We start from the raw sequence: 13,760 nt of genomic DNA, 5'->3' as shown, positions 1-13,760 counted from the left end.
GATGCCCCTGCCTTTTCATGCAACAGTTCTCCTCTTAAAGGGGTACCAGTCGTACTGAAGGACAGCCCCCTGGGAGGGAGGCATATATCATCTTGATTACATCTGCAAAGAGGACCCTGTTTCAAAAGATGGCATGTAGAGAGGGCCTAGGACTTTGACATAGCTTTTGGTAGTAACATCATTCAATGACTGTGTGCTGAGGAACACTGAGCAAGAGGACCAAGAACACAATTTACTTTTATAATCAGAGTCCATGCAACCTAAATTGTGGCTATTTAGAGAACTCGACATATCCCTGTCAAAAACTCAGGATTGTTTACGTGCATAAGCCAAGCCTTGGTCGGTTGATTCTCATGACTTCAGAACCTGGGGATGGCTTATTTTTCTCTGTTGAGTGTTACTGTGTCATCAGTAGAGAAGTATTAATTCTAGTTTGTAGACGAGATTTTGGAGTATTGTGACGTCTTCCCAGTCCCATCTAGCTCTGGGACGTTTATATATCTGAGAGTATGGCACCAATCACTTGATGTAAGTCATAGTTCTTGTTTTGGTTTTTTGTTTGTTTGTTTGTTTGTTTGTTTGTTTGTTTTAACGTGCTGGCTGAGGACTGAGCCTTGGGCTGTCACTAGAGGCTTTGCTCCATGTTAACTGAACACTAGTTCCCTGTGAGTCAGCCCCTTTCCCAAACCAAATTTCATCTTTCCTGATCTCATCATTTGACTTGTGAGTAAACAAGTTTTTATTTAGTGCAAATACAGCAGCCCCTTCTTTCTCACCCCTTCCCGAATGGGACCAATATCTCATGCATGCAGCTGGCTTTTAAGAAATCCACTGGTTGTGTGAGTTTTCCAGGGAGACATGGACAGATGTCTGTCTACCCAAGATAGGGCACGGGTGGCACACCAAAGAACCACTGGGTGCACTGAAATCACTTACAGAAGCATCCTCAACAACCCCACCCCAGGGTGGGGGACACAACATTGGAAGTTGCTCCTGAGTTCTTGAACCACTTACAGGCAGCTCCACTATGGTATCTCCTCATTTCCCACAGTGCTTCCTGCCTGTACAGCTTTGTGGGGTGGCCTTGTGAGTGCCTTGAGTTTCCTTAGCTTTGAGTCTCAGGGGCTGCCTCCTCCCTCCAGGAGGAAGTGTTCCCCTTTGGAGGAAACAGCCACACACTGGTGCTTGATCTTTTCCCAAGTCTCTCTAGTTATCCTCTTCCAAGGCTGCTCTCCAGAACTTGGCTTTTGAAAAGTCAGTTTTCACTTTCCTAGCTCTCAGTTTTCATTTCTAGCATCTCGGGAGTTTTTTGTTCTTTCAAAGAATCTGGTATTTTGCAATCCATGGTTACCTGTCCTGTTGCGCAAGATTTCGAAAAACAGCCAAGATTGGGGAAATTCTTACTGACTGGGTCATACAGTAGGTAAGCATTTACCAAATCCTTGCTGTCCACAGGCCCTTCTCTTGCCACGTCCCACCAAAACACCGCCAGCAAATGCGGTGGATCGGAGTTACGGTGAGGGTGCGCAGAGCTGCCCCTTCATTTAGGATGTGGCAGTTGAGAGAAACTGGCTGACCCCGGGGTAATTTTCGAGCATGTGCTTTGCTTCAGCTGCGTGCTTTCATACAAAGGGAATTTCTCTCTGCCTTCCTTAGGGTGTAAGGTTCTGAGCCCTTGTGTCTCTACTCCGGTGCTTTGGAAGCGCTTGCTCATCTTTATCTGCAGGATCTAAGGACAGTGTGGCTCAGGGACAGACCTGCGGGTAATCAATATGGGAGCCTCATGTATCCCTCCCCTTCAGCCCCGCCCTCGGAGCTGCAACTCCTGTCACGAGTGACCTTTGGAGCGAAGTCAATTTAAAGATGTCAAGCTGCTGGCTGGTGTCCCCTTACTTGTGTAGACCAAATGTGCCCTTCACTGTGATGCCTTTATACCGTCTCTCCAAATCTGTGAGAAATTAAATAAGGAAGATAAACAGTGTGTCCCTCGTCAGTCGCTTCTCAGCCTGGCTCCCCTGGACTGTGGACCAGAGGAGCGTTGACATTGTCCGAAAGGATGAAGTGTACTTGGTAGTCAGTATACTGATGCCGTATTTTGAACCACTGCCAACTTGAGTCCAAGAAACGTCCAGGTTGACTCCTGTGTTTTTGGCTTGTGGCAGAATCAACGGCATGGAGGTAATTTTGCCTTCTGTTCTAAGTGCTGCAGAAAACATGGTTGCTTTACTCCTCTTGTTCTGCCCTGCTTTGAACTCAGTAGTCATTTATGGCTTTCAGTGTAGAGTTGTGCACATTCAGTTTCTACAGACTCTGACTGGGGTGTGTGTCTGTGTCTGTGTCTGTGTCTATCTGTCTGTCTGTGTCTAAGATTTTCTATTTTGCTTTTTTTTTTTTTTTTTTGGTTTTGGTTTTGGTTTTGGTTTTCGAGACAGGGTTTCTCTGTGTAACTTTGGTGCCTGTCCTGGATCTCGCTCTGTAGACCAAGCTGGTCTTGAACTCACAGAGATCCACTTGGCTCTGCCTCCCGAGTGCTGGGATTAAAGGCTTGTGCTGCCGCCCGGCTGCGTTATTTATTTATTTATTTATTTATTTATTTATTTATTTATTTATTTATTTATGTTTAAGTACAACATATTAGAGCTGTTTAAAAGGAATTGTCTGGACTCCTTCCGTGCCCTAACTCTGTAATTTTCTTTTTGCTACGAGTTTTTTTATTTCATGTTAAACTCCTAAATGGCTTTCCTTCCTATGATCCTATTAGCTAAATTAGGATAAAATTCCACCCATATCTATTTTCCAAGACAACATATAGTAATTCTCTTCCATCTTCGCCAATTCCCCCACATACACTTTTTTCTCTCACCGGACACTTTCATTAGGAAAAAATTATATTGCCTGTTTACATTTTATGTATTCAGCCAATAACGCGTTGAGTATTTATATGTGATATGCAAAGAAAACTGTGCTAAAAAGTAACAAAAAATAGTGGATCTGTTCTTCTTCAACATTTTGCAATATAGGGTCACATTAATGTTTTGATAAGAAAGTATTCCAGGTTGTTGTCATTGGTATCCTTATTTTGGAGAGGGTTTGGAGGAAATGGCCATTATGGACCAAACTGTACTGTCTTCCGTGAGGTAGGTATTATTGGCTTTTTTATAGATGGGGATAACAAGAATGTCCCAGAGCTGGCCATTGGCTGTACTAGAAATTGGGAGGCTACATCTCCATAGCTGTAACTCTGCCTTCTGACTATTATAACCAAGTTTTCCTTATGGTAAATTACTACATAAGATGAGATTATCAAGGCAGCAGAAGAAACACACTGTAGGTTTTAGTGGAAGAGGAAAACAGTTTAAAAAGTAATCATGATGGCTTCATCGATCCAGAGGAAAAACTCTACTTTCTGAAGTCAAGCTGTCTTTGCTTTATGGCTTGTATGTTAATCAGCGTATGAGCCTTTGAGATCAATTGCATGACTTACATTTAAAAAACATTGTCGGTTCTATTTCCAGCATATATTATGTAGCACGAATCTTAAAGAGTCTTATTAATAAAATCAAACCTGAAGCCAGATATTGGGGTAAATGCTGGACGATCAGAGAAGCAGAACAAGCCACAGCTACCTCACCTTGCTAATTCTTCAGCTGATCCTGTTTCCTCAGATTGGATGCCTCTCAGCTGAACTGTTGCTCAAAAGCCTAAAAGCTTAACCAGCTCTTAAGTTCCTGGTCCTCACACCTTATATACCTTCCTTCTTTCTGCCATCTCTTCCTGGGATTAAAGTCGTGAGTCACCATGCCTGGCTGTATCCAGTATGGCCTTGAACTCACAGAGATCCAGACGGATCTCTGCCTCTGGAATGCTAGGATTAAAGGTGTGTGTGCCACCATTTTCTGGCCTCTAGCTCTAGTTAGTGGCTGTTCTGTTCTCTGACCCCAGATCAGTTTATTAGGGTGCACGATATATTGGGGAACTTAATATCACCACAATATTATTTCTCTCTAATGTTGTATTTGGGAACAGTAATCTGGGTCCAACACCTGTGACTGTCAAGAGCTGCAGTCGAGTGACTTGTGAAAATAGTGCTGGGATGTACGTGAACATCGGTGTGCTGTACACGCTTGTGAAACTGCTTCACCTTGCTTATTGCCAGTTGTGATAGAATTGCTAATCATAAATCCATGCAATAAATCCAAGCCTCTATAATATTTTTTATTTAGGAGAGAGGCTGTACATTTTTCACAGGATATTCCCCTCGCCCATGGGCATCTTTACTTTTTTTTTTTTTTAGTGGGATAGTTTACTGTTTGTTCTCTGTGCACCTTTTATTTCTAGCTGAATGTGGTATGAGCAGTGCTGGTTTCATACAGAGAAGGTGATGAGAATGGTTTTGAGTTTAGTGAGAAGTTTATTAGTCCGAAAATCTGGAGGAAAATGGCTGCCTTCATTTTGATGTGAAGGATTTATGTATCTTTTGGTGTTGGGAAGATACACGTGTATAGGTGCGTGTTTCCTCTTGAGATAGAAGGATGGCATGACACTTGGTCCCACAGTCTCTGTGATGTCTCCGTCATCTCACCTGCTGCAGGGCAGCCAGGCTAGCTGCCCCTGAGACCACGTGACGATGAGCTGAGTTCTGCAATGTATCCCAGCCTGCAGGCCCTGGGCTGAAATCACTGACCTCTCCAGTTCAGAAACGTGAACTTGAGGCTCTCTTTTCTCTGTCTTCTGAATTCTCAAGCCCCTGGCTCTCCATAACAGACACCTGGGACTGTTTTTCTCAGAAGTTTAATTGGGCATTTAAGGCTCCTCCAGAGAAGCCATTTGTCTTAAATCTCTGCTGGCCTCTGGAAACCCCCAGCTCTCCTCAGTCATCCATACTAATTTTTAGGCATATAAGCGAGTGAATTAAAAGGCATGGCTCTCTTTGCTAATCTTGGGCATAAAGTTTTCCGCGAATCTTGCTAGAATCTTGCTTTTGCCTTTGAATCCTGCAGTTGAGAAATCTGCAGCCAAGATCTGTTCTCTTTTCTCTGGAAGGCAGGCCACTCCAGGACCTTCCCACCCCTGATTTCCGTTGTTCTCAGATGGGTTTGCATGCAGCATACTCTGTCTGGATTTCTGTGCTCCCCAAAGGTGTCGATTGCTCAGCCTGACAGTTCTCTATTTATGCCTTCTTTGTTTAGGATTCTGCAGACAAGGTCTTGTATTTTCATTTTAGTACTAAGGTGGTTTAGTACTGAAAACTCCTCACATCCCTCAAAGGACCGCCCCCTTCCTAGTAGAGCTAGCATCTTACACATCTTTCATCGGCCTTGTGTGGTGAAGGTCACGAAAGGGGCACGCTATGAGGATCGGTGAGTGAGTGGCGTTCTTGATTTGATCTCTCCTGCTATGCTGGTCTTTGCTGTGATCGGCCGGCCTTCTGCACCAGGGCTTCAGTTGTCTCTGACCTTCAGGTCTGCAGTTGCTTCTCTTGCCAAGCATTTTCCTTCTGGAAACTCTGGCTTCATTTCCAAGTGTGTAAGACACAGTGCCCTCTCAGCCATACAACACACGTAGATGGGGTGGTTATCTGAGTTTGGCTAAAACAACTGAAATGTCTTTATATATGCTTAATATTTTCATGTCCTAGACCAGTTTTCTGGAAACCATGAAAACTGTCAGTGTGAAACATAGTCTTAAAAAAATCTGTTTGAACTTGATTGCCTAATTGGAAATGTTCATATCTTGTATCTTATCTTCAAATCCTACTACTTCCTTTATTAAACAGAGAAAATATTACCAATTCACTCATTTAAGGTAGTGGGGAGTCAGCACAGCCTGGGTAAATCACTCCTATTTTACCTTAGGCCTTGCTCACTAACAAACTTTTCTGTTAAACGGATGTCATTTGTACTCTGTTTTCCTTACTCTGTCTAAGCACACAGTTCGATGAGCTAAAGCAAATTTTAGGAAATCCCCTTTTCCTGAGAGGCCCTTGACAAAACAAAGCACCAGAAAGGGTGAGCTAGAAAATTTCCATCTTAAGCATCATCTGTGTGCCTGTCAGAGTAGGAATGAGGTTATGGTTGTGGGTGCGGGGTGGACATAGAGCTGTAGGTGTGCACATGGAGGTCTGGGGGTGAAGATAACTTTGGGGTTTTGTTTTGCTTTTGTTTTGAGACAGAGTTTCTCTGTGTAGCCCTGGGGGTCACTTTGTAGACTGAGGCTGGCTTCAAGAGCCACCTACTTCTACGTCCCGAGTGTGATTGTTTATAGTCATATATGAGGGTTGTTTTTCTTTTCCCCCAGCAATTCCAAAATAACAAGAATGGATTTGATTGACAGTCCCCAGATTTGTTCCCATGAAATAGATCCATGAATTATTCCTTATAAACTTTTAGCCTAGTTGTGCCTCCTCTGACTGATATATTTTATTGGGTATCTTACCCCAAGGTAGGCCACTGCGACCTCTTTGTGAATGTCATCAGTGTCCGTCCTAGAGACATTAGTAGTGACAGTCTGCCCTTTCCTCTTATAAAGCATGCAACTCAGAGTGGAATTGCTTTGAACCTGTCTGTGGTTGGTGACCCACGTTTCTGTAATTGTCAACACACGTGGCCTTTACACTCCAAAGCAAACTTCCTGCCCTGTATCTTTGCTACTTATTAGCTGTGTAACCTTGAGTAGACTCACTCTGCTCCTGAGTTTCATGTGTACAAAGTAGAAATCACATGCCACCTAGTCAAGAGAAAACGGTTGTTGTGAAGATTAAATTATGAGACAATCACCCAACAGTCAGTAGTGCCACAAAATAAGAACTGTATTAATTTTTAAAAAAAAGTCTTTAATCTTCCCCCAGTGGACTCACCAAGTCTGTAATGTTTTTATTTTTCTTAGTTTGTCCTCACTTCATACTGTCTGTCCTTCCTGCTGTCTGTTATCTATATAGTGACATCATCTCTCATTTGGTTCTTAAGGAGCACTCCTGGGTTTAAACATAAGCCATCCTCCTGTATTCGTGAGCAGCATTTGGCTTTCTCAAATGCAGTGTATCTTTTTGTCAACATTATAAGCACACATTACTTTGTACTGTTGTTTCAGTCACTCCCTGCTTTTACAGCTCCAATGATGTTCATAGTGTCTTCCAAGTCTGGCGTGAACACTGCAAGTAGTACCTTCAACTTGAAATGACCAGTGTTAAGATAACATCAACCACGATCGCCATCTGTTGGCGGTGGTTGGTGTAGACGCACGTCTCCCAAGCCCAAACATATGTTAACTGGGAAGAGGGGATGGATGGCAAGTGGGAAGGGAAAGAGTGTGTGTGTGTGCACATGTTTGCACATACATCACTTACAACCTGTGAGGAGCACACCACCATTCAGATCTGGACTTTGGGTGATTTTAATTTTATCTGTGTTCTAATTCCAGTAGTATGTATTGCTTTTGTTATTAGAATAAACTAAAAAGAAAGATATAACTTAGAAGGGAGAAAGCTATGGGGACAAGCAAATCATTTTTTTCTTCAAATTAAAACTAAAATATATTTGATTTTTAGTCATAAGTGTTAATGGGAGAGAAAGGAATATAGATATATTGCAAGCTAAAGAAGTTTTAGTACATTCTAAGCAGTTCTTCAGCCTCGTCCGCATAAGCAAGTAGGTCTAAACGTGAATTTTTACTTGTTATCCTCTCCCTTTGAAATTCTAATTGTTCTGCAGTCACGTCTCTTAATTACTCTTGATCCCGTTACTGCTGGTGCTTCCTCTGGAGTGGATTAACTGCTCATAGAAAGGGCATCATAATCAGGGCAGCGAGGGCTGCGGGCTGAGCCTCGATCCTTTGAAGTTGGATAAAACCTGAAGAATCAGCATAGACACAGTGCTTCCACACAGCCCTATACCCCCCCATTCTCGGGTGTGTCCCTGCTCCGTGTTCTTAGAGTGTGCATTCTGCCAGTCCAGGGCCCCCATTTGCCTGGTACATTGTACCTCTCTTTTCCTTAATTTTTTTTAAAAACAAATTAAGCTACAGATGGGAACAAGGGAAGCTGAAAGTTTGGGTTGCTTTATCAACTTGTACCCAACGATCTGTTACTCTTGTGGGCACTAGTGATTGACAGTAGATGCAGATTAAGTTCTAATTACCTGTGACACCTCCCCCCCTATTATTAAATCTTACTGCAAGTAAAGCTATCAGGACAACAGTGACCATTTCCCATTATGCTCTGAGTGGACAGCGTGGAGATGTTTAATGAAAGGGAAACCCCTTACACCCCTCAGTGGCTCCAAGTAATCACCTCCCTGTGTGCAGGAAGCCAGCAGACCGTAACTCCGCAGACAGAGAGCAGAAGCCTTTCTACCTCTCTGTGAAACCACGGTCTTTCCGTCCTGGCCCACGAGCTGACGAACCCCGCAATGGAAAGTCAAACTGATCAATTTCAGAATGTCTTCTCTTCATTTCCTTTTCGTCGGTCTCGAACCATGCATTTGTTTCATGTTAAAACAAACAAAAACTGCTGGCCGTGGAAAAAGAGAAATCCGTGTCAGTAGCGAAATGGAAGGGACCACTGAGTCCGACCGCTCATTGTCATCCCCCCCCCCCAATCTCCTTTCATAGCTGGGCTAATGAAGGACACACTGCTTTTCATAATAACCTCATAAATAGGCTGAACTTAAATAACATGCATTTTTTGAACTTTGGAAATTTAGGCAAAGTCTTAGACTCAAACGGTGATTTTTTTTCTTTTACAATAATGGGAGTAATAACAGACTGTGAAGATGAATAAAATACGTAAGATGTATAAAACACACTACACATAACCTCATCATTGTTCATGGTATGGCTTTAAGAGCATAAGTAGGAGTTTGGTAACTGTAATCCCCTTTATTATTTCTTCAGTGAATCAGACAATTAGGGCTGGCTTCTGGGAAGAAAAGATTGGCACAGGCCCTTTGGGATCTAGATGGGTAAGCTGGGGTAATGGACAGGTGGGATGGACATGTCTAAAGTGGTGTTTGAGGTACATTTACGCAGACGGGTCCTCTTAGACAGACTGGTGGTGGCCAGAGGACTATTTAGTGCTTTTAAAGGAAGTCTAGACAGCGTGGGGAAGAAGGGGATTTTGGAAGCGTCAGAGACAAAGCTCAGCAGGGTTACAGTTGTCTTTGAGGGATGACTGCACTGATACAGTCCTGGGTAACCTGAGCTTGGTGGGAGATGGGGAGAGTCACGGTGTTACTGAATCAAGACGCGGGGAGGAGATGGAGTATGTGTTTGGGATGCTTTGAGAATAGAATTTAGAAAGTGGTAGGCAGGAGGCAATTTTTAGCTAAATACTTGCTATCTTAACAAAACAGTAAGACATTTAAGTAGAAAGAAAGAAGTGAAGACAAACAAATGCTCTTGCAGAATTTGTGTGTTAAAAAAAAAGTCAGGAACAAGAAATGGCATCATAAAAAATGAATTACAACTACATCTCTGGATACATGTCCAAATAAAGTCAGGGTTAAGGATCAAAAACTAAATGCAAAAAGGGAGGCAAGGAAGTGGAATGGACAGGGAAGCCCCAGATGGACCATGGAGATGGAATGAGAGCCACCTCTGTGGGTACCGGTTCCCATGGTGAAGAGCAGTGCACACAGCGCAGGTGTGAGCATGAGCGCCATGTCTCGGTCAGCAGAGAAGAAACAGCGCAGTGGGGCGGGGTGTGTGTGTGTGTGGGTGTGTGTGTGTGTGTGTGTGTGTGTCCTGAGTGTTAGCCTCTTTATATCCCCTACATCTCTGTGTCTTTGCCATCATGAAGTGTTCAAAGCAGCAGCAGAGGGGACAGTGCCAACTCCCGACCTTGTCCTAAATGTCCTACTGCTTGGCTGACAAAAAGCCCACGCACTCTGAGACCTCAGGCGAGGTGTCCTCACTTAAGTGACTGTCAGCCCCCTTGTTCTCAGCTGGAGTCGTACCAACTTTTCCCTGCTTTGGGAGATGTGCGGGTGGCAGAATCTGAGAAGTGCTTTCATTGAAGCCTGCAGATGAGAGAATGCTGGGAAAGACCAAGCGTGTGACCTTGGAAGCTGAGTGCCTGCTGAAGGGTCGTCTTCATGTCTTGTGTGTTCTTGGCGCTCCTGCGTCTTTACATCTATTTTTGTAAACATAGTGATCCGAGTGGATGTTGTTATAAATGTTCGGTGTTTCTTCAGGGAATTGAAGGTGTTTGTGCTGCATTATGCCTCTTGGATGTAATTATCAGTGGAACCCTAAATTATCTTTACTTTCATGCCTAGTTAGAACTCATTTGACTACGTGATTATACAGAGTGGAAGGAGGAGAATTAAATGGATAAGAGAGGGGGCTCGTGGCCATTTGTTTCCTCCAGACAAATGTATTTCAGCTGCTCTTAATGCACAAGTACAAGTTTATAATATTCAGAGTGGTATAGAAAGGGATGCAGATTTCTGAGATTGCCTAACACACTTGAGACATGTGAGTTTCTTTTCTCACTCCCCGGTGCCTCGGTGTGTTCATGACATGCTAGACAAGTGCTCAACCAGCCAGCTACATCCCCAGCATTAAGACTCATTCCATCTTTTAATCCTCAAAAGTCCATCATGAGAAAGGCATAAGAGAACATGTTTAGAAACTTGTAAATTAACCATCAGAAAGTGGAATTTTAGAACTTAACTATATATATGTGAGGAAATTTGGGCCCCAGACTCATGAAATATGTCCTGCATATTTCTCTCAAGTTTACTTTGATTTTAAAAAATATAAATACTCTTTTTCAGGTGTTTCCCTGAGGTGTTAGAAAACAAGCATAGGTAATAGTGCTTTTCCTCAGGGTCTGCACCAAGTGGGTATGGAGTTAGTATCTGTATGTGAATATAAATTAACATTTAACTTTAAGGAGCAGTGCACTAAATCAGAATAATCTGCATTTTTCCTCTCCCCAATTTCTGTGACACCATAAGGAATTTAACCACATTTCTCATGCACACAATCATTAAATTAGTGATTAATCCCTGTTCAGTTTTATCGTCTCAACCGTCCATCTTATACACAAATACATGCTCACTCTCACCATACTAATAGTTATTACTGAGTTAGAAGGTGATATTAGTAACATTTATAAATGTAGAAGTCTTTGGCAAAAGAAAAAAAAAACCCTATCTTTTACCACTATCTTTTAAGTTTGTTAAGCATAATACATATACAGCCTAGCCTGTGACCACACAGCACTCACTGTTCACTGAGTCAGGATCAATAGAATAATACAACAACTTTTTTGCTGTCTGTATTTCATAAAAGCTGTGTGGGTTGTAGGACTTTAATAGATCTGTGGCCTTGTATTTGGCTTTGTAGTTGACCACAGACATAATGTTACCAGAAGGAGAAAAAAAAATTTTTTTTGTATAGAGTGTACAGTGCATTCCCCCCCCCCCCCAAAGATTGTCAGGAAAGTACCTGTTCTTCAAAGCTAAACATCAAACTTAATACAGAGCTTCAAAGGGAGAGCCTGGCCATTCCATTTTTTAGTTTAAAGTTCAGAATTCTCATTGCGTGCCCCTCAGTAAAGAACATTTTGTACTTTAAAGTTTGCAGATGTTTGAAAAAAAAGTATGTGTGTTCTTTGGACTTGGACATGAATAAGAGTTCCTTATGACTTCTTCCTGTTGCCTTTTGTTTTAGATATGGGAAAATCGTCTCCACGAAGGCAATTTTGGATAAGACAACCAACAAGTGCAAAGGTATGTTTCTGTGGGCAGTCATCCCCTCGGCCATAGCTTCAGAAAGACAACTGAGTGAGTGGTCTTCGGTTTCACAATTAACCTCATGGTGTTAAAAAGCAAGTCTCGTATGTCACCCAGTTTCTGTCTTGCACAATGTCAGCATATTGCTTACGTTTGTTTTGTCCCTGGTGGAGTTTTGGCTGGAAACCCCACAACTCGCAGTTTGCCAGAATTCTGGACTCGGCACCGGTAGAGTTAACATGTGAAAATACGAGTTGGCATTTAGCCCCTGCCTCTAAAAGGGGGGGAGCAGAGCTAGAGAATAGCTTTCCTTTCCTGAGCCTGGGGAGATTAGAGCTGCTTACTGAAGACCATTGGACTGTACCAAAGAACTGAAAAGGTTACATATTGTGTAAATTGGCTCTATTAATTAGAATAGAGTAGTTTTAAGCAGTACTTAATTACATGTTTCAATACTCTCGATTGTTCTCTGCTGAATGCCTGTTGACAATATTGGCGGCAGGGAGGAGGGAACCATTTTCACTGACCAAATTGTACCAGGGAGGGGAGGTCACGCGCCCCTTTGAAATATGCTGCTGCATTAATTTGATGCACTGACCTTCAGTTTTCCATGCAATTAGGATGAGCTCATCCAGCTCCTTGAGCTGCGAGTGAAAGCGTCCAGAGCAGGGTGGCGCAGATGCTCTGTGCATCTGACTTTTAATGATCCAGTGTCTTAACAATAGGCATGTGATTTCTAGGAAAATGGAAGAATGGAGTCAGCTGACTTTGACTCTAACTGCTGACCCCGGGAATTGAAGCAAGGTTGACAGGAATAGGCAGAGAAGGCAAATCTCCTCATTAATTAGACCCCAGTTTTTCAAGTCGTGGTGATGGGGCATTGGCTTAGCAATGAAAAAGGCAGAGAACATAAATGAAGCCTAGGGTGAGGCCTCCCCTTGTAAGCCAGTCCTTTCCTTTAATCTAGACTTGAAGTGGTTCATTGTATGCTCCCTCTTCAAAGTGCCGAGATTTAAAGGAGCTATTGTGGCAAATATCTAAGCCCGTGTTTAATCAACATGGCATATTAAGGCAGTTTTGCCTTAGGACAGTGAATAGAGTGTGCTTTATGTAGAGTGGTACCCAATAAATATTTAAAATGAATTAAACCAGAGAGAGTCAAATGCATGCGGAAATGCATGCACTTAGTTGCCAAGATTGGTTTTATTTAGCATCAATAAATGATTTGGGAGATCAGACACACACACACACACACACACACACACACACACACACACACACAAAGTCTTTTGGTTTTATGGAGAAAAATAGGCCCTCACCAAGCACAAAGCAGGAAGCTGATCTCAAAAGTGAACTTCAAACTGGGAGAGAAATCCCAGTGGATAAATGGTTTTAGTCCCCCATCCCTCCCTTTCTTCCTCACTCCAGAGAAATCTGCTGTGGCAGTTCATAATGCTGAAAAAGCAGAGCTGTGACATTGAGTAGGGGAGAACCCCTTCTCCAGCTGAACTCTCCAGTGCCCATACTGAAAGGCACTTCCGTGTGCTCTTCTCCAGTGGCTGCCTCTTTCCTGGAAACCAGAATTCTGCCCCATGTTCAGCGTGGTCTAGGCAAGGACAGTGAATCTCACTCTGCCATATGCAAAACTGCGTGTTTGTGGGAAAGTGTCCACAGATAGAGAGATTTATGAGGCTTCTAAACAAAAGTAAGGGTGATTCAGAGCTACTATTCAATCCAGCAAGTCTCCTGGCCACCTTCTCATCAAGCAGGTCTTGGGAGACACTGCCCTGTGGGGCCACGTATGATTCTTTCCAGGATTCTCAGTCTCACTAGCCTCTGCATAGTGTGCATTGGCAGCTGTGTAGGGTGTGAAATAGAGGTAAGGGGAGAAGATGATCAAGAGGGAGTTTATAAAGTTGTGCCAGCCAGAATGAGTTTGCAGGATGGGGTAATGTTGAGACAAATGAGAGATAACAATTTGGTTCATAATAAACCTGGATAACATGCCACCTACAATAATTTGCT

General features: G+C 42.9%; 1 protein-coding gene across 17 annotated transcripts in view; it reads left to right on the top strand.

The window, feature by feature from the left end:
• Rbms1 (RNA binding motif single stranded interacting protein 1) overlaps positions 1 to 13,760 on the top strand; it is a 225,855-nt gene that overhangs the window by 165,601 nt on the left and 46,494 nt on the right. For all 17 annotated transcript variants that reach the window (XM_076569553.1, XM_076569550.1, XM_016003098.3 and 14 more), the window contains one exon: positions 11,674 to 11,732. In XM_076569553.1, coding sequence (XP_076425668.1) covers positions 11,674 to 11,732 — 59 coding nt within the window. The remainder of the gene's footprint in view (positions 1 to 11,673; positions 11,733 to 13,760) is intronic.

The sequence above is a fragment of the Peromyscus maniculatus genome, chromosome 4 (genome assembly GCF_049852395.1).
Source record: "Peromyscus maniculatus bairdii isolate BWxNUB_F1_BW_parent chromosome 4, HU_Pman_BW_mat_3.1, whole genome shotgun sequence".
Classification (NCBI taxonomy): Eukaryota; Metazoa; Chordata; class Mammalia; order Rodentia; family Cricetidae; genus Peromyscus; species Peromyscus maniculatus.
Note: the sequence above shows the minus strand (reverse complement) of the source record. Positions and strands in the feature narration are given on the sequence as shown.